General features: G+C 36.8%; 1 protein-coding gene and 1 non-coding gene across 3 annotated transcripts in view; both read right to left on the reverse strand.

The window, feature by feature from the left end:
* Positions 1-17,504: 17,504 nt before the first annotated feature.
* Positions 17,505-26,223, reverse strand: part of MINPP1 (multiple inositol-polyphosphate phosphatase 1) — a 48,044-nt gene continuing 39,325 nt past the window's right edge. The window contains exon 5 of one of the 2 annotated variants that reach the window (XM_090278028.1): positions 17,505-18,262. In XM_090278028.1, the coding sequence (XP_090134154.1) occupies positions 17,866-18,262 (397 nt within the window). In that variant the 3' untranslated portion in view covers positions 17,505-17,865. The remainder of the gene's footprint in view (positions 18,263-26,223) is intronic. The other variant, XM_090278029.1, reaches the window with a different exon arrangement.
* On the reverse strand, positions 21,651-21,780 carry LOC150010061 (small nucleolar RNA SNORA31). The gene has a single exon (XR_016511551.1). It is a non-coding gene; the product is annotated as a small nucleolar RNA SNORA31 (small nucleolar RNA).

Here is a 26,223-nt window from a genome sequence, read left to right on the forward strand (position 1 = left end):
ATTGTATTTCTTTTATCATTGTGAACCAAGAGTCTGTCTAGTTTCTCTTCTAAGCGGAAATTGTGCATCCCTGATTTATAATTATCATATTAATGAAGGGATAGACAGAACTGTACAGTGAGCACACACTGAAGGAGAGAGCAAAGCTATTTGGGAAGAAAGAAATTTCATGCATCAGTCAAGAAAATGTAGTTTCATTTATATGTGCTGTATCTGTTACAATTAAATTTGGTTGTAGATAACAGAAACCCCGATAAGGGAAATTAAACACAAAGGATTTCTCTTACATATAAAATAATTCAGAAAATGGACAATTCCAGTCCTGTGTGGCAACTCTGCAAATGACTACAGTTTACAAAGGCAAAATAAATGTTTAATTTTTTCCTTTTAATGACCAGTTTTCAAAGTATAGTGTGCTAGCTACCTTCAATGGTCAATAGTTTGTTTCATTATTTGGATTAAAAAATGTATTATTAAGAACTCAGATTTTTCTATGTTCAATGTGTTTCAATCAACTGAAGTTATTCTTTTTGATGATCAAATCGTCTCATCTCTGGCCAGACAGAAGCCCCTGCAGGTGGGTCCAGTCCTTTTGAGATGACCCCATCGGTCCTTGAGCACTTCCTTGCTTTGAGCACAAAACACATGCCAGGGTCATCTTGTAAATTCCTGCCTCAGACCAGGAATCAGCCATTTCTCCAAGGTGCCCTGGTTCCTTCTAGTGGGAGATGGTATTCAGAGAGCATAATCTGGTCTTTGCTACTGGGTGTGATTAGGTAGGAAACAAATTTATATGGAGGCAAAGGTCATGGCCAATATGTTTCTTAGGGTTGTTGTTCTTAGGCCTCAGTGAACAGAGCTATTAAATATGTGTTTGTTTTTTTTTAACAGAGAGTAAATCATAAATCCACACTAATAATTTCAATTCAAATTTAAGATTGCAAAGATTTTACTTAATATCTTTGATTTTATATTTTATATCTACAGCTCACAGGCTGAAAAATTCGATGCCTAAAGACAAATAAATCATATGATAAATAAATATAATATCAAAAATTTAAAAACCAATGTAACTACTAAAAATAAGACTACTAAATATAATTTAATTTTCTTTAAAGTTCTTGTTGTCCTTAGGGTATCTCCTAAAATATTATGATAAAAATTGATGTGAAATAATTCTTTTCAGTGCAACTATGTCAGCACCTTGATACTCAGTATGTCTTTTTTTTTTTTTTTTTGGCTTTATTTTTGGTTTACATTTATTTTGAATTTTAGTGATGATGTATTCTTCTTTTTGACTTAATTTTGCTATTTAATCATAACATTTTCCTGGTAACAAATACAATTTTTAAATGAGATACATTCATAAACGTCTAGTTTCCCTTCCTCATAGATAATTATTTTGTTAATTTTGAATTATCCTTCCATCATTTTGAAAAACATGAACTGCTTGCAGATACTCATATTTCTCTCCCTTTTTACATAAAAATTATTATATTATACAAACTGTGCTGCACGGATTTTTTTTTAACTTAAAAAATTACTCTGGAAATTATTCCATACCAGAATATAGATGGATGGCATCCCAGTCCCCCCCCTTTTTAATGGTTGCATAGATTGTTCATTCAACCAATCCCTTATTGATATACATTTGTGTTACTATTCTCTTTTGCTATTATAAGTAATGCTACAATGAAAATCCTGAATGTATGTCATTATCTTTCGTCCACTCATCTTTGAGCTAGATAGAGTCCTAGAGGTGGGACTGCTGGTACAACAGGTATGCATGTATGAATACTGGAGACATTGACCAATTTCCCTCCGCTGAATTATTTTGCATTACACCAGTAATATATCAGAGTGGCTGTCTCCCTGTAGCCTTGCCAATAAAATACATTGTCAAACTTTTGCATTTTTGCCATCTCATAGATGAGAAGTGATATTAGTATAGTTATTTTTTAAATTATAGTTTATTACGCTATTACAGTTATCCTGATTTTTCCCCCTTTGCTCCCCCCTCCACCCAGCACCCCCTACTCCCTCAGGCAATCCCCACACCATTGTTCATGTCCATGGGTCATGTATGTAAGTTCTTCAGCTACTCCATTTCCTATACTGTACTTTATATCCCCATGGCTATTTTGTGACTACCTATTTGTACTTCTTAATCCCCTCCCCTCTTCACCCATCTCTCCAACACCCCTTCTATCTGGCAACCATCAAAATGCTCTTCATATCCATGATTCTGTCTCTGTTCTTCTTGTTTGCTTAGTTTGTTTTTTAGATTCAATTGTTGATAGATTTGTTTTGTTTTGTTTTTGCCATTTTAATGTTCATAGTTATCTTCTTTTCTTAAATAAGTCCCTTTAACATTTTATACAGTAATGGTTTTGTGATGATCAACTCCTTTAGTTTTTCTTTGTCTGAAAAGCTCTTTACCTGCCCTTCGATTCTAAATGATAGCTTGGCTGGGTAGAGCAATCTTGGCAGTAGGTACCTGCTTTACATGACTGAATATTTCTTGGCAATTCCTTCTTGCCTGCAAAGTTTCTTTTGAGAAACCAGCTGATAGTCTTATGGGAACTCCCCTGCAGGTAACTAACTTCTTTTCTCTAGCTACTTTTAAGATTTTCTCTTTATCTTTAGCCTCTGGCATTTTAATTATGATGTGTCTTGGAGTGGGCCTCTTTGCATCCATCTTGTTTGGGACTCTCCGTGTTTCCTGGATTTGCATGTCCATTTCCTTCACCAAATTAGGGAAGTTTCCTTTCATTATTTTTTCAAATAGATTTTCAATTTCTTGCTTTTTCTCTTCTCCTTCTGATATGAATGTTGGATCTCTTGAAGTTGTCCCAGAGGCTGCTTATACTATCATCATTTTTTTAAAATTCTTTTTTCTTGTTGTTCTGATTGGTTGTTCTTTGCTTCCCTCTGTTCCATATCACTGATTTGATTCTTGACTTCATCCACTCTACTGTTGTTTCCCTGTAAATTATTCTTTATTTCAATTAGTGTGTCTTTCATTTCTGGCTGGATCTTTTTTATGCTGTTGATGTCCTCACTAAGTTCCTTGAGCTTCCTTATAGTGTTTTAAACTCTGCATCTGATAGATTGTTTATCTCTATTTCATTTAGCTCTTTTTCTGGAGTTTTGATCTATTCTTTCATTTGGGCCATATTTCTTTGTCTCCTCATTCTGGCAGCTTTCCTATGTTTGTTTCTATGTATTAGGTAGAGCTGCTTTGACTTCATTTCTTGGTAGTGTGGCCTAATGTAGTAGGTGTTCTGTAAGGTCCAGTGGCACAGTCTCCCCTATCACCCGAGCTTGGTACTTGAGGTGTTCCATTTGTGTGAACTGAGTACACCCTCCTCTTGTAATTGAGCCTTGGCTCTGTTGGCAGATCAATGGGAGGGATCTACCCAGGCCATTCAGCTGCAAGGGCTAGCTGTGACCACTTACCACCAACCTCCGTCCTCTATGGAGGATCATCTGTGCAGGGGCAGGATGGTAGTGCTCCAACATGCTCTGTAGCTATTCACTGGGTGTGCTGTTCCTAGGGTTCCCCGGTGGTGCAGGCCAAGGTCAGCCCCCACCTGTGTTTTTCCAGGGCCACCCTGCCTGAGCTATAAAGCAGTCTGAGATGGCTGCTACTTGTGCTGAGCTTGGAGTTTCCCAGGTGAAGCCAAGCTGTGAATCTGGGCTGGCTGCTGCTAGTTCTGGGCCTGGGATTCACTGAGGCCAGCTGTTGCTTGTTTGATAGGATTTAGGAAGTTGTGAAGTGTGAGCCAAGACCAGCCATTCATATGCCAAAGCAGTTTGGTGGGCCCATAAGTTAAGTGGGGTGGACTCTCTGGGAATCTCTGAGTTGGGGCAAACAGTGTTAGCCAGGTTGATGGAGTCTCAGATATGGCACCAGCGTGGCATCTCTGTGGCTGTGTGTGGAGAAGGTTTAGAAAAGGGACAATGGCCTCTGCTTGCCTTGATGCCAGACACTTCGGTTTCTCCCAGTACTGTATGCCACTGGTGCCTTTCAAGTTGCTACCCCAGTGAAGGAGCTCAGAGGGAGCGAGTCTGAGTAGGTGAGAGTGTGTGTGTTCTTTAAGAGGGACTGCTTAGGGCTACAGCAGTTTCTTCCACCAACTCAATCCCCGCAGCTCTTTGTAGCCAGAGGTTGTGGGGGCTTATCTTCCTGGCACTGGAACCCTAGGCTGGGGGGCCAGGCATGAGGCTGGGAGTTCTTGCTCCTGAGATACCCCTCCTGGATTTTTATCCACCACACGTGGGTGTGGGACCAGCCTGTTCCATGTCTGCACCCCTCCTACCAATCTGGAGGGATGTGGTTTCTTTCTTTCCGTAGTTGTCAGACTTCCATTCAAGTTGATTTCTGACAGTTTTGAATGATGGTTGTAACTTTGATATGATTGTGTGAAGAGGCAAGTCTATGCCGCCATCTTGACTGGAAGCTGGTATCAGTATAGTTATAATTCCGATGTCTCTTATTTTGAATGAGGTTGATCGTTTCTTCATATGTTTAAATCACAGAAGATACATTTTAGTTCAAATACATTTGTTGCTTATGCTGGTATTTTTTCACTTTTTAAAACAAACTGTTTTAAGCTGAGGAGATGATTCTGTGTAGACAAGACTGAAGAAAAATGTACTTGCTCAAAAAATATTTATTGAGTGTCTACTAAGTGCCAGGGAATGGGTTAGCTGGTGAGTAAGAACATGAAGGGTATGATTGGGTATGAAACACTTTTGGCGAGAACAGGAAGGGTACGATTAAGTATGAAACAAGTTTATATGGAGGTGAAGGTTATGGTCACTGTGTTTCTTAGGATAGATGAAGTTCTATCAAATTCTTCAAAGCTTTATTTGAAGAATTGCATGGAGAAAATTTTATCCATGTGATTTTAATTCTGGGACTTTTAAAAAAATTGATTTTAAAGAGAGAGGAGGAGGAGGAGAAAGAGAGAGAGATTGAGAGAGAGCAAGAAAGAGAAACATTGCTTTATTGTTCTACTTATTTATGCATTCATTGGTTGATGACCGGGGATCACATTTATCCATCAGATTTTTAACACGGATCCATATAGTTTCCTTTAGAGTGACAAAACCCTCACTGAAGCTCTCATCTTCAGCTGAGCATCAGATGTACATACAGATTTTTTTTTTTTTTAAAAGAAAACCAATCATTGCCACTATTGTTATGTTCAGGGCTATAGCAAGAATATTAATGTTTTTTAATTGTGAGATGACTGGACATGCTCTTGAAGTTCCCTAAACACAGCCCTACACCAAGCTGAGAGTTGGAACCATCTGCCCCTTCTTATCATGTGAGTGCTACTTGGCCTTCATCGCTCAGTTCAGAGGTTACCTTGTTGATGAAGCTTCTCTGACCATCCCAGGAAGAGACAATCATTCTATGCCTTATTTTAGCACTTGCACAGTGTACTGCAATGATCTTAAGTGTCTCTCTTCCTCAGAAGCGCATGAGTTTCCTGAGATAGGGATTCTGTCATTTTTCCAGTGTCTGGCATAAAAGTGGAGCCTTAGTAGATGCTTAGTAGATGCTTGAAAGTTGAAGCTCAAATTCTGTGCATCAGATTCAGATGAATTCTGCTAAAACATACATGGGATTACCAACTAGGAGACAATGGATCTCCTGGGTCTCTTTGAAAAATGTCATCAAAGAATGGATACTAGAAACTAAGCTCTATCTACAGAAGAAAAGACAATTGTAACTCCTTACAGTTTAACTTGGTAACAATCCCACCAATTGCTATTTTTTATGGTTCTGTTTTGCTGTGACCTTTGACATAGTTGTAACTTGTGTTATTGCACAATTATCTTAAATGGAGCATCTAGAATGACTCATCTTTAGTTAATATTCATAAATAGCTGCAGGGGAAGAAGAAAGAGTAAAGAAAATTTGAGCCTCACTTTCCTAGTTCAGCGAAGTTCAAACCAGTCAGTTAAAAAAGCCAGTTTCCTATGAAAAATGAAGTCATTTTATATGCTAAAGACACATGTGCTTGGCATATAAGCATGCTATTCCTTAAAGTAGTTCCTTGAATATATTCCAGAGCCTTCTTTTCACCATTTAAAGGTAAAGTATAATTCTGATGAATACAGGGCTTCTCCATGTTTTTCCTCTTTTGTTGGACAGACCTAGTGATTTCCAAGGGCATCCTATTAGTTTATTGAAAGTAAATATGGTATTCTTGTCCCTTGGCTGACCTGCTCGTCATCCTGAACTGAAACTCATTTTTAGTGCTAACAAAGCACTACTTCACTGAAAACAGAAACATACCCATTCCTTCTGGTTTTGAGTTGTCCTACCATACCCAGGTTCTTTAGCTCTTTTCTTGAAATATCCCAGATAAGAATAATTGTTGGCCAATGCCTTTTCCAAAGTAAATGTTTTAGGAATGACTGACAAGCTCAGGTTTAGATAATTTCTATTAAGACAAATAACTATTAGATCCAAACAGTAACTCCTCTTTGGTAGAAGTAAAAAAATACAACAATCCAGTCAGGAAAACATCTAATTTATTCTTTCATGCTGAGAATATGATTGATGCAATCTGATGTGTCACTGAGATTTACATAGAGAGGGAGGGATGGTAGGGACTTGGGATTTCAAATGCATCTCTTTTTCCCTTTCCCTCCTCTTGGCCCCCTTGCCATCTTAAGTTCTTACGGGAAACAAAAAGAAAAGCACAACAGATAAGGCCAAGCAAATGCATATTGTAAGACTTTGCCCCCCCACCCCCACCCCACACACAACTGCAGTAAGCTGGGCCAGCCCTTGTGGAAGATCATTGCTACATGGCTAGATGCAAGCCTGGGGTTTAGTAGCAAAGGAGGTCCTGCAGCCTTCTCCTCCCAAAGCCCATAGTCAGGTTGCTCCAGATCTATTATAACAGTACAGAAAAGGGAGTGCAGAAAGAACTAGCAAGTCAGCAAAGAAGCAACACATTTAAGAGAGCATGTGTTCTTCACCTGGTGTTCACTCCAGACTTTCTCAGGAGGTGAATGTGAGCCCTGGGATTGCTGGCTCATCAGAGGGAGAGGGGAACTCGGAAGACAGAGTCAAAAGCAACTACCATAACAGGCTCAGAACTCTTAACTCATTCAATTCATTCAACATTTATTTTATTGAGCTCCTACTATGTGCTATGCACTTGTTCCAGATACTAAAGCCCCACCCATATCAGTTTAGAAGTCAGTCACAAACAGAAAGTGGATTCATGCTCTTGCCCTAGGCACCTCAAACCTGCCCTCTACTCTCTCAGAGCTTAACTCCTTCCCTTCCTTTTCATAGCTTTGTCCTTTATTGTGACCCATCAGAGGGGAAGAGAGGGAGCACAAGAGAGATTTTAGCTTCCAGAGCTAGCAAATAATAAGAGGATATCTAGAGAGGAGATGGATTTGGCTGTTTTCCCTGGTTTCACTTTCTTCAGCACTGGGGGCACAAAGTATTGCTCCTGCTGGCCTAGGTGCAGACTGTTCTCACAAAGCCTCCTTAGATTTTAACACAAGGAACAAAAGCCTCAGTCCCTCTCCTTTGGTTCATATTTTTGTCATTAGACTGTCATTGGCCCCAAATAGAAAATTAGCATTTGATCTGAATTGGGGAAAAAGTGCACAAGCTGAAGAGATGCAGGTAGAGAGCCTGTACTTGTTTGATTTGGGAAATAATTCTCCTGCCTTATATTACGAGTAGAAGATTTTAGCATAAGATTAGCAGAGACCAATAACAATCCACTCAAGTGTCAGGAGCTGAGGTTAGATCAACTGCTAGAGACAATAAAAAGATATTCTATCAGATGCTTCCTTTCCAGACCAATCCAGGTCATTGGTTATGCCAACACAGGTCCCAAAATGAAACTGGAGGTACAGAGAAAAGACAGCTCCGCACAGGGTCTTCTAAATCATAGTAGGGCTTGATTTTTTTGAGCTGTTACTTTAAATTCCCACTAACCTATCCCCATGATCTTTAAAAATTAATTTGTTAACCTGCTTATATTTTTACTTTTGGGTTTTGAAATTGAATTAATCCAATCAATCAGGACCCTTTGTATTTAAAAACAAAGGTAGACTTCAACAAGGGAAAAAACAAAAGCAAAAACACTCCAGACTTCATGATATATGTGCCTTCTTGCTTGTTCTATCACTAACATACTCTCTATGGAACTCTTCATTTTCCAGATGAAAATAACGAGCTGAGATGCAAAGGTTTAAGTCACCCTCTTCAAGTCACAAAGCTAATTAGTTGCAGATATCACAACAGATCCCAGGTTTGTTTGTTGTCCATTGTCAAACACAGTACAGCTTTCCTATTGTCCATGGATTGCTAAGATGTTAGCATGTCAGTACAGGAGCATGGATATCTTTAATTGGCTGAAAGAATGTTATTAGTTTTTTGAAAGTTTCAGCTTTTGTGGCTTTTAAAAACAATCTTTTAGTTGGTTTAGTTAGTAAATGAAAAACAACAGGGGTGTGCCCTCCTTGGAGCGTGCCCGTGCCCTTCTTTCAGGTACATACTTTCTTTTAGAACTCTGGGGGCCCTCATGGGACCTGCAACCAGGACAACAGAGGGCAGCAAACCCCCTGAACCTGTCTCCAAGGCCCCTTTTCTGTGACTTTTCAGTGCATCAATAGCAGCCCCACCCTGGTTCATTTCTTTCCTGTAATGTTTCTAGAGACCCAAAGCAGCCCTGCCTAGGCTCTCTCCTGTTGCTTTTTCTATCTGAAACCCTTCCTTGTTTCAGCGTCCTCAGTTTTAATAAATGTACTCTCAAAATCACCTGGAGTTGTGTTGTGAAATCTCTCCTGCACTAAGTCAAGAACCCATACACCACCAGCCGGCCTGAGGGAGACCTGCTCCAGCCTTGTCCCCAACCAGTAACAGTTTGGCAACCCAGAGGAAACCTGGAGTTATCTTCTCTTCTTTACTCTCTCTCAAATTCATCTTTCCTGTCATTTATGATCAGGATAGGAGAAACCTACCTGTAAATCCTTCATCAAAACATGCCTCGACAATTGCTGAGACAGAAGGTTTCATCTTAAAAAGCCATGGAAATAAACATTCAAAAATGAATGGATGGAATTGTCAGTCCTTTGCCAACATTTGGGTGGCAAGCCAATTCTTGAGATCATACCTTTCAACTGGCTGAAGATATATAGAACTTTAAAGAATAACTGAATTGACACTTTATCCCAAGCCTCACATCCTGGTCCGATAGGTCTCTTAATCGGTCACCAGCTGTACTGACCAGGTGAATAAGAGATAAAATAGGTGGTACCGAAACCATTCCCCAAGATCCCCCCTAGGTGTCTCCTTAACAATTGGGCTAGCTTTAAGGACAAAAAACAAAAAATGTCCCCCCCTTTTTTTGGGGGGGGGTAATGTTGCCTGGCCTCAATACAAATTAGGGGACAAAGAAGTCTGGCCTGTGAATGAACCTCTGAATTATAACACTATTTTCTAATTAAAAAAAGCCAACAGCTATCTATCTATCTATCTATCTATCATCTATCTATCTATCTATCTATCTATCTATTGGCAGTCTGTACTTCCTGGATGATGTGGTAAATCTTTTTCTAAGAACCATCCCCTAACGGTCATCTCTTCCAGTTCTGCACCAGGCATATTGCTTATACTGATTATTCCTCAGTTTTCTGAGTTTGTAACAATCATGCTAAAATGCTTCTTCCTGAATTGCTGCCCTTTACTTTTTGCATAAGAATCAATTCATGCGTCAGAGAGGTTCTGCTTTTGAAACCTCATCTTATCTTTATTTAGAATACCCTGGAAGTGGAGTATGAGCCAGCTCTGCCTGGAAGAAAAACTGGAGAAAACCCCAACATTTTAGTAAGAAGACTGCACTGGGCGGACATGGCATACTATGGATTTGATTTCTCGATTCTTTGCTGTGTTTACAATGATAGGCATGAGGTACGGCAGAAACAGCTCCTGAGTGAGAAAGCAGAAAACATGGTTTCCAGGTCCCCTACACTACAAATTAGCTGAGTGAACATGGACACAAAAATAGGTTGTAGGTTACATAAACTATAGAATTTAGAATTCAAATACACTTTAAGGACCTTAGTCCAATAGCCTTGTTTACAGATGAATAAACTGAGGTTCACAGAAGTTTAATAATTATCCTCAAATTTAGAAGTAGCTGCCAATATTAAAAATACATAGTTGGATTTCTAGTCAAGATGACTCAGTAAGCCTCCACTTTAACATACCACTTATGCTCAAATAGTAATAAGTAAAATATAAAGATCAAAATAAGGAAAAAACATGAAGGGCCACTGAGATAGATGAGTTTCTGAAATACTCACTTGGGGGAGAAGCCTCTACTACAAGGTGCCCATCCTCCAGAAGATAATTCTGGTTTTTTTGGGGGGGTCCCCCCTTTGTATATACAGTGAAATATAACTCAGCCATAAAAAGGAAACATTGCCATCTGCAACAACATAGATGGACCTTGAGGGTAAAAGGCTAAATGAAATAACTCAGAAATAAATACCATATGATTTCATTTATATGTGGAACCTAAAAAAAATAAATTCTTCAATACAGAAAATATATTGGTGGCTACCAGAGGGGAAGGGGTTGGGGGTTGGCAAAATGGGTAAAGGGGGTCAACTGTATGGTGATGGGTAGTAATTAGACTTATTGTGGTGATAATTTTATAATGTACACAAAGACTGAATTATTATGTTGTACACCTAAAACTAATATAATGTTATATACCAATTTTACTTCAAAATAAACCCCCCAAAACAAAACAGAGCCAAACTATTGGGTGGTCATGTGATGTTTGTTGTAACACATTGTTATTGCAATGAGGGTCAAAGCGGCACACTCAATTGATATGATGGAATGGGGCAGAGATCATTGATGTGGTGTACCAAATGCAACTTGCAGCAGATCTTGCCTTTTTCATCCCTTAGAATTCTGCATCCTTGATATCTGATGAAGCATCTGCCTGCTGTGTGCTCAATGAGCCTGGCTTTATGGACTCGACAGGTGAGCTATGGGAGTGAGGATATGAGGGCCAGCATAAGTAGCTGTTTCATTGAATGAAACAATGGAAGGGAAAATAAGTATACAATAGAACTATAGTTTCCATCATTCTGAAATTCAAACAATCTAGTGTAGGGGCACCAAATATTCCCTGTAAAAAGTTTCAGATGTCTGCTAAATATGTAAATATGTAGGGGCTTCAGATGTTCTTTGTAAGAAGTAGCAAAGGCCTGCTAAAAAGTCTTTAAAAAAAAGAATGTTACAGCCACTCAGTGATTTACAAGCTAAAAGACCCCAGCTTAGCCCCTATCTCCTTCCATTTGCTTGTAACTTGTTTATAACTCTTGCAAAGTTATGTCTTACAAAGTGTCTAGCCTTTTTGCAAAATTAATTGGTTTACAAAGAATTCGACCTAACTAAAAGGCTGCAGCTGCAAGCTAAAGATAACCTTATAGCCTTGTGAATTTCTGTTCCTGTTACTGCCAAGACATTCCTACAGTCCTGCCCAGCCCCCTCTTCCTAAGGCTGTTTCCCACCAAAGAAGAAACAAAGGAACACCACAAGTATATAAACCCAGCTTTTAAACCCCATTCCTGGTAGGAGCTTTGTTAGAGACCAGCTAAGGTCACTGCCCGACTGCCGGCAATTATTAAAATCCTTTGCTTACTTTATACACTGCTTCAGAGTGTTCAATCTTGCCTATGTAGCCGCAACACTAGAATCTCCAACAAGGTCTGAATTGTGTTTTGCTTTGAATTACAAATATGATTCTAAGAGATGGTTTATAATACAACAATCAATTAACATGTCCCTCCTTCCTGGTTAACTCAGAAAGCCTTCTACAACAGATGCATGGTGCAGTCACCTGAGCCTGGGGAGACAGAAGAAACTGATCTGTCTTGGAAAATGTCATATACGAGTCTATGAATGATTACTTTGGTCTCCCTTACATTTCCTGCTGAGTGTGCAATTTCTTGGGCTCAGCAATTACAGTCAACAGCTACAGAGGACAAAGGGTGATAGCAACATCAAAAGCATTTTAATTGCAATGGTGAGCAGAATCAAGAGCTGTTAAGTGCATTACTCAATCGGCACACCAAACTGCCCAAATGACCGAGGTCCAAATTCCACTTTCATCACTGATGTAACACATTGTAATAGAGCTTACAGTATAAAAAGTGCATTTTCATTCTCGACCCGTTTCCTTATCTACAAAATGGGTTTTATATTATCAACTTCATTGTCTACAATGAAGACAAATTAAGTGGAATAACAGATAAAGCACTTTCTATAGTATTTAATAGGTGAAGATATTTCCCTTACCCAATGGCAACTTTTATTTCACGCACATGGTTTATTTTATAGGAAACCTAGTTAACACCAGGTACATTGCTGAGTAAGAATTGTAAAGTACCTGTTACGTTATGGCTCTGTAACATGAAATGATCTTTCTCTTAACAGTAGACTTCACAACTCTGTGTTGGGCAAATACTAACAAATACATATACCCATATCTACAACAGTGCTTACAGAATACTTAGTAACCAAAGAATTTTAAACCTGTCAAAGAAAGCAGTTCTTTGAAGCTCCTATAGACCTACGGGTTGCAGGAATTTTCCAGTCAGGCTTCTATCACATATTTTAAGGGCCTACGCTGGTAGCAGCTAGACTTGAAAAGCAAGTACAGTAGGCCCTGTTATTCAGTTTCACTTTTTATGGTTTCAGTTACACATTGTTAACCAGTTTAAAAATATTAAATATTTCAGAAATAAAAAATTATTAAGTATGAAACTGGGTGCTGTTCTGAGTAGCCTGATGAAATCTCACACCACCCTACTCTGTCCCACCTGGATGTGAATCATCCTTTTGTCCAATGTATTCACATTGTATATGCTCCTGGCCTGCTAATCACTTAATACCCATTTCAGTCAATCAGATCAACTTGTAGTATCACAGTGCTTGTGTTCAAGTAACTTATTTTACTGAATAATGACCCCTATGGCAGTAGCAATGCTAGCAATTTAGACATGCCAAAGAGAAGCCATTAAGTGCTTCCTATAAGTGAAAAGGTATGTCTGTGTGGGAGAAAACAGTATACATAGAAAACAGTATACATAGAAAGACGTGAAGCTTGCAACTGAAGTGGATGTAAAATCCCAGCTACTTTTGATTCCCTATCAACACCTGGGAGTTTCATGTTTTATCTCTCAGCATCTTTCCTCAGTCATATAGTGCTAAAGTAACAAAAGCTGTGAAGCTCCATTATATTTTTCCCACCATGAATAGCACTTATAGTACTCCTTAAGGAGATGACAAAACTATAACTATCTAAAATAGTCGAATTAGAAAACCAGGCTCTCACCCTAATCTCCATATTGCAAAAAGTGACAAAGTTACAGGGAGCAACACTACAGACAGACGAAAGAAAGCATTCCACTGTCTCAACAAGGCTAGTTTTCTCACTTTCTCAGGAAGGCAAAGAAAAGAAAGAATATGTAAGAAACTAACGATCTCTCAAAGGAAGAGCAATTACGGCTGAAGCAAAATTAGTGTTCTTCCTATCTCAAATTAAGAATGTTTCTTATTAAACTTTCTCATCTGTATGTATCCAAAGATATATTTCACCAGTATATTTTTATATTTACATCAAAACTAGACTTTTTTTCTCCAGAATGAGAATCTTTGTTGAAAAGGTTTCCAAAAGCACCCAAATTGTTAATGTTTAGTCAAAAGACAATCGGAATCAAGGCTAGTAGAATAAACGCTAATGAAAAAGCAGACAGGAATCTCTACATTGTCATCTCAACTTAATTTTCAATATTAGCTACTTCAAATATAATGTAAAATAAGTATTCTAATAAAACTTTTCTCATTATACTAGCAGTACTATTCAATTTGGAAGGTTATCTTTTTAATGAATAAATATTACTCTTCCAGTACAACAAACAAAAGTGTGAACATAAATTGCCTGAGTCTAAATAATGGTATAAAACCTGGGAATAGTACAGGGGAGATATTAAATTATGAATTAAGTTTTAGAAAAAACAAAATTAAGAATCTTATCTTAAAATGTATTACTTCAGCAATGATAGCAAAACAAAGTTTTAAAGTTAACCTCTTTTTAGAGTTGCCTACATGGGGATGCCTATAGGACTTTCAGCTGATTTCTCAGAGGATGCTTTGCAGGCAGGAAGGGACTGGCAAGCAGTATTCAACGTGATGAAAGGCAACCTGCAACCAAGATTACTCTATCCAGCAAAGCTTTCATTTGGAATGGAAGGGCAGATGAAGTGCTTCCCAGACAAGGTGAAGCTAAAGGAGTTCATCATCACCAACCCATTATTATATGAAATGTCAAAGGGTATTACTTAAGAAAAAGAAGATCAAAACTATGAACACTAAAATGACAACAAACTTACAACTATCAACAACTGAATCTGAAGAATAAAAACAAAATCCAACTAGAACAAAATCATAGGTATGTGGATCATTTGGAGGGTTATCAGCTGGGAGGAAGGAGGAGGAAAATGTGGATATGGTGCAGGGATTAAGAAGCATAATCGGTTGGTACAAAATAGACAGGGGAAGTTAATAATAATATAGGAAAGAGTGAAGCCAAAGAACTTATATGCACGACCCATGGACATGAACTAAGGGGGGTGGGATTGCTGGAGAGAAGTCGGGTACTGGGCAGAGGGGAGCAAAGGGGGAAAAAATTGGAACTACTGTAACAACATAATCAATAAAATATACTTAAAAAAATAAATAAAGTTAACCTCCTCAAACTGCCATTCATGACACTCAAATTACAAATCTTTTAACTGGAAGAATATGACATCTCTTTTCTTGCTGTGAAATTTTCTCAAAAATACTATTATACACATCCCAATTAAAAATAGCTTAATAGATTAATGTGAAGGTGCTTAAAAGTGAATTGAGCTGCTTAAGTAAAATGCTTAAGAGAAAAAGAATAATTAGGAGAATTAAGTGATCTGTGAAGTTAAGTTCAGAAGAGCTGGATATAGGCAAAATATATGGTAATGTAAATATTTATTTTCAGCTTACATTTGGCAGAAGACAGTTCAAATTCCAAGGATAATTATGAATCACACGAAAAACCATCTTAGAGAAATATATTCCAAAATTTTGTATTTATATATTCTGGTTTAGTTGTTTGTAACTTCCAAAAATTTAAGGGCCTGCATCAGTTCTGCGGTTTACAAAAGAAAAGCAAGCACTCGAGTAAAGATATCATAAAAGTTGATTATGCCTAGCAAAAAACAAGCTCTTTTTTCTTTACAAATTGAGTTCTGCTGTCAGTATTAAAATTATGATCAAGATTATATACAAAAACAGTATGACTATGAAAACCAGTAAGTACAACACACTACACAAATCAAGCTGTAGATTAGACAGAGAAATGGCTAATGTCCATAGGCTATTTATTAATTGACTATAATGTCAGATTGTACAGTGGTTAAATTTTGGCTTAACTAAATAATCTGGTCACGTACTGTGAATGAACTCATCAGCCAAAGATTCTTTTTTTGATGTTCAACTTTTTATATATCTTATCCTAGATAAGACCTTTAATTTTTATCATGACATTCTTATGTTTCAGGCATTTCCAAAATGAGAATAGCACCAGAATATATCACAACTTCTGTAACATCAGCAAAAATGAACCACACCCTCCATCCTGAAATATTTTACATACCAATTACTACAAAGACAACATGGTTCTACTTAACAATGAAATTAAACAACTCCTATAAAACTTTCATATTCTATAAAAAGTATATGAATCAGAATTACATAATGTGTCAGACACCAAGCACATGTTTTAAGGGTTTTTAAAAGAGAACCCCCATGAAAGAACTAGGTTCGTTCAACTTTATATGCCCACAGACTAAGTCTAGTGTTTGTACATAAAAAATACTCAACAGGCATTGATGAATTGGTGGAATTAATTTATGACAAATGATCAGGATCCAAGAGGTCCTGAAAAACAAATACAGCAGCTAAAATAAATCACTCATTCAAAAATGATATGCGTAGCATGTCCTTTTATAGAATATTTTAAAACTCCCACAATAATACCACAAGTTTCCAGAGTCAAGCATGCAATGGAATGGTGATTACTGATTTTTAAGCTGGTGGTTACCTCTAGGTAGGCAGTGAAGGCGATAGCATCAGGGAGGCATACAAAAGTCCTCAGATGTTCTTATTGGGATCTTAACCAAATATTATAATGTTAATTTTGATAAAACAAGGACAATAGGCATGAATGTTCATTATATTATTTTCTTCTGGTCTATTCATAAATTTCTTTGAAAAGCAAACACCAGTCCTTTTTGCAGGATCAGCAGTATATTGATGAATCAATAGGATTTACCAGCTAATCATCCACTTTATGAACATTCATTTGAAGATCAATGATTCATGCATCTTCTTTTATAATTTCAATATACAGTTGTGATACTTTCTAGATTTTAATAAAATGGACTTCCATTTTTGAGAAGTTAAAATTTGAGAGTATTTCCATTAGAAGAAAACTGCTTTATATTGCCTGATTTAGTGAAAGCTGCTTAAAATTCCAACCTTTTATCATCAATTACTACTCATTGTTTATTAATACAAAAAAAAAAGACCAAAAATTGTTTATTATTATAGCAAACACTTCCATGGTATTTGACAGAACTCAGTACTATTTTTCTTTAAGATTTTAATTATTTATTTTTAGAGAGAGGGGAAGGGAAGGAGAATGAGAGGGAAACATCGATCAGCTGCCTCTTGCATGCCCCAATCGGGCACCTGGTCAGCAACCCAGGAATGCGCCCTGACTGGGAATCGAATAGTTGACTTTTCCGTTTGTGGGACCATGCCTAACCCACTGAGCCACACCAGTCAGGGCAGAACTATTTTTTTGAAATGGGTTCATATCTGTGAATCTAAGCCAGCGAGAATAAATCTTTATTTTAAAAACAAAAAGAATTAAAAAGAAATTAAGCAACTAAAAAATATTTCACATAATAGCATAATATAAAAATAGAAGAAAAATGACAGAATGCTAAATACTGTTAAGCAAGGAATTGAAGAAACTTTGAGTCTATCCATCTGACATTCCTAATGGTCCTCTTTGTCCTTCCATTGTTATCTGTGTAAAACAGGTATGATAATAACTAAAGAATGACCTTGCAGAACTTAGCAGAAGTTTAAAAGGAATTACTGAAAAAGTGATCAAGTACATTATAAGTACTATTAACAAAAATATTTTATTATACTTTTTGTCTTCAGTGAAAATATCCTTTTAAGTAAGACTATTTCTTAATATTGTTTCAAATTCTCAGAGAGATTTGAGCTTTCTTCCAAAATGATACTCCCAGTGTATCACAATATTTCTGATTAAGAAAGATAATGCTAGAATTGTGCTACTTGAGGGAAAAAAAGGGGAACTGCAGCACAACTGGTAAAGTTCCTAGACTCAGTTCAACCAAATTATGGATCACCTTGAGCATTTTCAAGAATTATTCTGAAAACACATTTTTCAGTGTGAGATTTCTTATATAAATAGAAAGAATTTAATTTCTGTAAACATTTGCAGTGTCAGCTATTTCTTTGAATATATTTTCCCCTCCTTAGAGTGCTGCTCCAGTGAAGAAGCGTTTCTTACACATCCACGTCCGGACTCTTTTTCTATGAAAAGACAGAAATACCCAAGCAATGCGAAAGCTTTCTGTAACAGGCATTGCCCACCTATTCCAAGCATGTAATCACTCCCTACAGATTCTGATGAATTAAAAACGTTCTCTAGGTACTCATAGCTCATCAGACGTGTTGTTCATCTTTGGTAATTCACAGTCTTCACTGGTATGACAACTCTGAAGGATGTCCTCATAGTGGTTCTTCAGATCATCATAAAAAGAAACAGTTTCTTGCGAGTGAGCCAATGGTAACACCTTTTCATTCAATAACATCTGCACTTGGAATTCTTCTTTAGGAGTCCCAGCATTTTTACAGTGGTAAAGCACAAACATCAGATTTGCGGCATAGGGTACGATGTGACCACTTCGGAACTTCCGGTGCATTTGTTCCTTGTAATTGTAAGCTGTTAGGGGTTCCTTGTCTTTGAAGTAGCCCATGAGAGAAAGCAGTGGAAGAAGGGTCTCTGCATGACCAAACTGAAGGATAACTGGAGAGGTAACTGGCTGAGACCTTAAATGAGAAATCGAGAAAAAAATATGTGTATGTATTCATGTCACAGATCATAATATACTTTGAAGCAATATACAACTTTCTAATCAACAGATGATTATAAGCCTCTCTTCTTAACTGGTATAAATTAATTAGGTCATCTAAAATACCTAAAAACTCTATTTGTTTCCAAAAAGCATTCCCTTAGGTCTGAAGTTACAAAGCAGTACCATTCAGACCATAGCTCTATTTGAGTTGACCTATATAAAATTTTTTCAATTTTGCATTATTTGTCAGTACTTAAACAGCAGGAGATTTCAGATTCTTAAAAATACAGATTTTGACTTCTCTTGAAAAACTGAAAGATCTGACAACATATATTCCCATAAGGCAATAATCACTATAACAGGAATGAAGGTTACCCTCCAGAGAGGACAGGTACCTATTACACAGGACATATGTCACTTCACATTGTCTTACATAGAATGATTCACTTATTACTTGACTGATTCCTTTACACCTTTGAGTATATGGAGTCAAAGCCAATACCCTTGCCACAATGTAAATATAATGGAATTTAATACTGACACAAGTTAAAAAAAAACCAAGTAGGAAAAAATACTGGTTTGCAGTTTACATCCTCTAGCCATGAGACAGTAACTTCAAAGTCAGGAACCACCCAAAAAAATCAATGCCTTATACAATTAAAAAATTCTTTCTCCTTAATTTTGCATTTCACACACACACACAAAATCAGAATTCACTAAATGTCTAGGCTGGGTTTTAAGTGTAAGAAGCAGAATTTAGCATTCATTTAAATGAATTACAAGGTCTAAAAGAATGTGAAGTATTTTTTGCATTAACTCAAAAGTATTTCCATTAAATAACAGCTCAGACTATAAATCATTTGTCTCAAACAAACTTTTTCTTCACTATTCTATTTTACGAGCTGAAATTGAACTTAGTAATCCTTAGTGCTTCAAGTGTTAAAACTAGAATAAATATAATAAAGAAACCTTCTTCAAGGCTCCTTAAGAAAGTAGGAGCAAAACATGTGACTCATAATTATGACAAAGAGGCAATGACAATACAGGAGCAATGGAGCAAAGACAGTTTAACAAATGAGGCTGGGCACTAGATATGCAAAAAAAAAAAAAAAAGACTTTAGACACAGATCTTAGAACTCTTCACAAAAATTAACTCAAAAAGGATCATAGACTTAAATGTAAAACTCAATACAATAAAACTATTAGAAGATAACAAAAGAGAAAACCTAGATAACCTTGGGTATGGCAATGACTTTTAGATATAACACGAAAGGCATGATGATAAAACAAACAATTGATAAGCTAAGCTTCATTAAAATTGAAATTAAAACCTCTGCTCCACTTAAGTCAATGTCAAGAGAATGATAAGACAAGTCAAACTGTGAGAAAATATTTGCAAAAGACAACTGACAAAGGACTATCGTCTAAAATATACATATTTAAAAAAAAACTCAAGACTCAACAATAAAAACAAACCACCCAATTAAAAAATGAGGAAAAGACCTGAAAAACTCACCAAAGAAGATATACAGATGGCAAGTATATGGAGAGGTGCTACACATTATATGTCACTAAGGAATTGCAAATTAAAACAAGACACCATCACATATCAAAATCCAGAACACTAACAACACAAATTCTGACAACAGGATTTCACTGCTGGTGTGAATGCAAAATGATAGTCACTGTCAAAGTCAGTTTGGAGATTTCTTAGAAAACTAAACATACTCTACCACATGATCCAGCAACTGCACTCCTTGACATTTATGCAAAGGAATTAAAAACTTATGTCTACACAAAGACTTGAACATGAAAGTTTATAAAAGCTTTTATTTTTCATAATTGTCAAAACGTAGAAGCAACCAAGATGTCCTTTTTAGTAGGTGAATGGGTAAATAAGTGGTGGTATATCCAGACAATAAAATATTATTCAGCGCTAAAAAGAAATGAGCTTCAAGCCCTGAAAAAACATGGCAGAAACTTAAACGCATATTACTATGTGAGAAATGCCAATATGAAAAGGCTACATAGTGTATGATTCTAACTATGTGACATCCTGAAAAGGCAAAACTATGAAGACAAAGTAGAAAGATCAGTGGTTGCCAGGGTTTAGTGGGAAGGGAAGGATGAATAGACAAAGGACAGAGGATTTTTAGGGCAGTGAAACTATTCTGCATGATACTACAATGGTGGATACATGTCATTATACATTTGTCCAAATTCAGAGAATGTACAACACGAAGAGTGAACCCTAAGTAAACTATGGACTTTGGGATAATGTTGCTTTGATGTAGGGTTATCAATGATAACAAATGTACCATTGTGGTATAGAATGTCAATAGTGGGGGGGGGGTCTCAATTTTGCTATAAATCTAAAACCGATCTAAAGAAGAGTTTATTAAAGAACAAAAAACAAAAACAAAACTAATGCCATGGGAATATATGTGACCAAAAGAACATATTTTTATTTCAAAGACTTAATATAATCCCTCTTAAACACCTGCTCATATTTATACCTATTTGTACTTTTAGATGACTTACTCACATTTCAATTTTCCTTTATAAAGTTAAGCAGCATAAGTGTTAAATGGAAAAAAAATTTATATTCTAAATTATACCCAAACACCAAAAATGTGGAGGCTGAAATGTGTGGATTTTTGTGTTTTGTTTTTGTAACTCTAAAGATGTCAAAGCAAATACACATGAGTATTTATTGATAGTCCAATTTTCATCAAAGGCCATTAAAGGTATGTGCCAGGTTTCTGAGTTGGTTCCATTTCGCAACAGAGAGTAAATCTTGGAAGTTGTTATATATTTGCTAGGCACTGATTTACTACAGTTAGTGTAAGCCCAACTGCTATTTGAAAGAACCTAATCCCCAGCTTGTCCTTGAGTACCATACCAGAGTCTCAAGGTTGGCAAGAGTATTTTTCTGGTTTCATTCACAAGCCTCAAAGCACAGCCCAAAATATTGGTAACAGCTAATGGGTAAGAATATATATATGTCTGAATGAGGGAGTAAGGGAGTTTGCGTGGACAGGAAGGGGTTGGGGTAAGAATGAAAAAGAACAATGTATGAAAGGACAAAAGGGAAAGGAATGTAAAAAGAAGTAGTTACTTTACTCAATTCTCAACGTAAGGCCACTGCACATAATTTTGTCCAAAGATTGCTGAGAGCATAAGATTGGGACATTCCATTCTAGCTATGGCCCATGTGGCTTTGTCATGACCATTCAGTAAACTGCGTTGAGAGGTTCAGATGCCATTCAGAAACGACCAAGTTTTTTATCTTTAACAAATAAAATGCAGTCTGTTGGCAGAAAGATATAAATATATATATATTTTCATTTCTTTGTTCTTGCAGATGTAGTCCCCTATTCAATCTGGGCTGCCACAAAGACAGACAGAAAGCACAGGGATTTTTTTCTTTCGCATCCTAGTGCAAACCAAAAGAACAACGTTAGATTGTTCAAGGTCTATCAGTGGATGCAGGATATAAATATATTTTAAAGGAGGAGCTGCCAAGACAATAATGAGGCATATTCAATACCCACGACAACTGTAGTTTTTAATGTTGCGGAACATAAAGTCATTTGAGAATTTGACTAAAGGAATGGGACTTCATAAAAACTTCAATACAGTTCTGGGAATTCAGAAGCTCTACATCCCAAGAATCCCTATATTATATATTATATTACAATCTGACATTATGAGATATAGTATACCTACAATTATGTCCCACATTAATTGGTATCTCCTGGATCACATGTGTTTCACAAAACTCTAATAATTTTATCCTAATGAGTCCTATATTTAAAATATCTAAAAAGATTAATTAAATTTACACACTTAATATCAAATTGATAATAAATCAGATGTTCTACAATTTGCTTTGAACTTTCCTATTCTTCTTCAATCTTCCTATTTCTTCTGTATTCTGACTCCATATTCTGATCCATCACTGAATATGGGCTTCTATTGGTTACATTTCTCAAATTAACTGATAGCCCCCACTTCCAATGATTATTGTTTCTGTAAAACTCTCAGCAGAATAATCTCCCAAAGAACAAGGAATACAAAGGCAAGGAACAGGACACCTTTAACTCTCCTCTCTCCCTCTGATAAAAATGCATTAAACTTGGTATGTCACATTGCCTGAGAAGTGACAGAACCACTTTAAAAGAGGTATATTTTAGCTTTAAAACACATACACACACACACAAATCCTAGAACACTTAAAAGTATTAATACAAATATAAGAAAACAAATGAATAATCTCTATGAATGTATAGATAGAAATACACAATATGAATCAATGTTTTTGGTTGAAGTCTAAAATTATGTTGTTAAATAAGGGTGATGACTATCTGTATGTTCAAAGTAGGTAAAACACCCCCTGGAAGTACTTCATAAAGCTCAACCAGAAAAACAACCAATAATTGCATGTTTTTCCCCTAAACGTACTCACCTTAGAGCTTTCTAAGCTCTTAATTCCTGTGTTCACACTCAACTAATGTTACAGAAAGTGTGTTTTTAAACAAGATCCATATAATCCCCCCACTTATGTAAGCGCACAAATAAGCAACATGAACTGCTGAAGATATGAGATGCTTTGGGAAGAAAATTACCAGGAAAAAAATGTTTTAAATCTTCTTATACATCTCATTGAAATATCAGCTTCAATGAGGAATCTGGAAAAGCACCTGTTTGACAGCTTGACACAAAAGTAAAACTAAAATGCTCAAGCATAGTTTTTTTCTCAGGCAAACATACATAGAAATAAACTGTGCTTCCATTCAAGATGGAATAACTGGGACCAGATTTACCTTCCTTTTTTTAAAATTTTTTTTTAAACATTTTATTTACTTATTTTTAGAGAGGGGAAGTGAGGGGAGAGAAACAAAGTGTGGTTCCTCTCATGCGCCCTCAACTGGAGATCTGGCCTGCAACCCAGGCATGTGCCCTGAATGGGAATCGAACTGGGGACCCTTTATTTCAAAGGCCAGCATGCAATCCACTAAGCCACACCAGCCAGAGCTACCGTCCTGTCTTGAACCACTATAAAGCCAGACAAAATATATGAAACAGCAATTTTCAGACTTTTAACAACAGAATAAGAGCAAGGGAAGGCAAATGAGGTGAAACCCAACAAGTGTCCCAGATTGCTGCCTAGAGTTTCGGGGAGCCCAAACAGAGCATGGCAATTTTCCTGAGCAGATGAGATGGGACCAAGGATTTAGGGAGGCCACACTGGCTGGAATTCTCAGGACAGAGTACCAGAGAAGAGAGATCTCCGGGGATTCCCCTCAAGTTTTCAGCTAGTACTAATGAGCACACCTATGTGAGAAAACTATCCTAATCCAGGGATGGGGATGGGAGGACCATTAAAAAGGAACAGCTGAAAAAATCCCCAAAGCTAACACAAGGCCATGGATAGTTTGTGTTCCCATAAGCCAAACCAGAAAAACCTCAAAATAGACTAAATACCAAATAGATGCTCAGGAAAAACTGCCTCAATAGTGGGGCAAAATCAGCCCATAAAAGACATCATTCAATAAACAAGAGCAAACCACAAAACTGGGAAAATATATTTGTAAAGCATAAATCTTATAAAGGACTTGTACCTAGAATATATATAAAGAACTCTTAGAACAAGAAAGATGAGAAACAACCCAATTAAAAAATGGCAAAAGGCCCTGGCTGATGTGGCTCTGTAGATTGAGCGCCAGCCTGCGAACCAAAGGGTCGCTGGTTCGATTTCCAGTCAGGGCACATGCCTGGGTTGCAGGTCAGGTCCCCAGTTGGCAACCACGCATTGATGTTTCTCTCCCTCCCTTTCTCCCTCCCTTCCCCTCTCTCTAAAAATAAATAAACAAAATTTTTTAAAAAATGGCAAAAGATTTGAACAGAAACTTCAAAGTAAACATACAGATGGTAAATAAGTACATGAAAAGATGCTCAATATCACTAGTTTTTAGGGAAATGCAAACTAAAACCAAACGAAGTACTACTAAATACCCCTTATAATGGCTAAAAGTAAAAAAGATATACTATACCAAATGTTGGCTAGGATGAAGAATAACTAGAACTCTCATACACTGATGGGAAGTTTGGCATTTTCTTGAATAGTTAAACATACACGTACATACAACTTAGCCAACCCATCTCTCTAGGTATTACCCAAGAGAAATGATACACATATGTCCATATACAGACCACAAATGTTCACAGCAGTTTTATTTGTAATAGCCTCAAACTGGAAACAACTCAAATGTCCATCATAAGCACAATGGAGGAACAAATTGTGGTGTATCCATAGAAGAAATACTACTCGGCCTTAAAAAGGAATGAATTACTGACACCCACAACATGAATAAACCTCATAACCATCAAGCTGAGTGAAAGAAGCCAAACTAAGATGTACATATCATATGGTTCCACTATATAAAATTCTAGAAAACACAAATTAATTTCTAGTGTCAGAAAGCAGATCAGTGGTTGCCCAGGGTTGGAATGGGGGGTGGGAAGCAGATTACAAAGACTTGCAAAGAGACTTTTGCATTTGATGCATATTTCATTCTTTCAATCCTGGTGACAACAGCTTGGGTACATATGCAAAAACTCATCAAATTGTATACTTCAAATGTATGTGCTGTTTACATCAACTATATCTCAATAAAGCTGTTTTTAAAAAAGTCAAAACAATTATTAAGGGCTGATATGCCGAGATTAGTGAAAGAAGATTTCACTAACCAATCTCAGAGACTCCATCCTCCCATAATGCCTTTACCGACCTCCACGGTTCAAATTAATTATCCTTCAGCACTTTTTTTTTTTTTGTTTTAGTGCTATTTCACAAATATCCTCCAACACGAATTGAGTTCTTTGAGACAATACTTTAAATGTATTCACCCTCTGTACACCCTTTATTGCCTGCTAAGCTGTCTTGGAGGGAAGCAGAGTAACATGGCAATTAGGAAAGCACCGAGGCAGGTGCTAATCTAGGAGGGAGAAGATATTAGCTAAAGTGAATTGAGGTGGTAGCAGTGGGGGGGGGGGGGGGTTAAGAAAAGTGGAAGAAATTGACATAAAACTGGAAACCAAACAAGAAAACCACAGTATGATAAGTAGATGTAGAAGACAAGGGAGACAGTCAAAAACGATGCACAAGTTTGTGGCGTGGATGCCTGAAGGATGATGGTGGCATTGACTAAAATAAGGACTACACAAGAAAAAGGATTGTGGGTGTTCCTTCAATTCATACTGAGCACCAAGTGCATTGCATGCTTGTTCTTAAGCACTGATGGGAAGAACAGTGAAATGAACAAATTTTCAGGTATCACAGACCTATAGTCTACTGAGAGTCAAAGTGTCTACCTAGAAGGCAGCTGGACATTTGAATCTGAATTAAGAGTACAAAGCCTATATTACATTATATTAGTTATATTAACTTTTACCTCATTTTGCCAGTTATCTCTCAATAACTAGCACTGAAAGTGTCTCGTGGTACACTGAGTTAAAAATGTGGACCACTGACTTCAGAAAATTAGCAAAAAGACAGCAAAACAGGTTCTGAGGACTTAGAATCTGCATACTACATTTCTAAGAACTTTTAAAGAGACAAAGCTCTCCCATTACCATTACAATTAACTAAAATATTGCTACAATATTTTAGGCACTTATTTCAATGCTGCCATCTTATGTTAAAATATGGAACTACACAACCTTAAAAAGCCATATCCTTACAGTGAAATCTGAAAATACCAGAGATTTGAGTCAATGAAAACACAGAAAAAAGATGAGTTATTTAATGACAATAATAAATATTTATAGCAATTAATGTTGGTGTCTGAGAGTATCCCCCACAAAACAGATCTCATGAGGCAAGCAATTATATCTCAGAATATAAACCTTACTTTGAAAAAGCAGGGTAAG

This window comes from Furipterus horrens, unplaced genomic scaffold, assembly GCF_987537825.1.
Source record: "Furipterus horrens unplaced genomic scaffold, mFurHor1.1.pri manual_scaffold_5, whole genome shotgun sequence".
In the NCBI taxonomy this organism is placed as follows: domain Eukaryota; kingdom Metazoa; phylum Chordata; class Mammalia; order Chiroptera; family Furipteridae; genus Furipterus; species Furipterus horrens.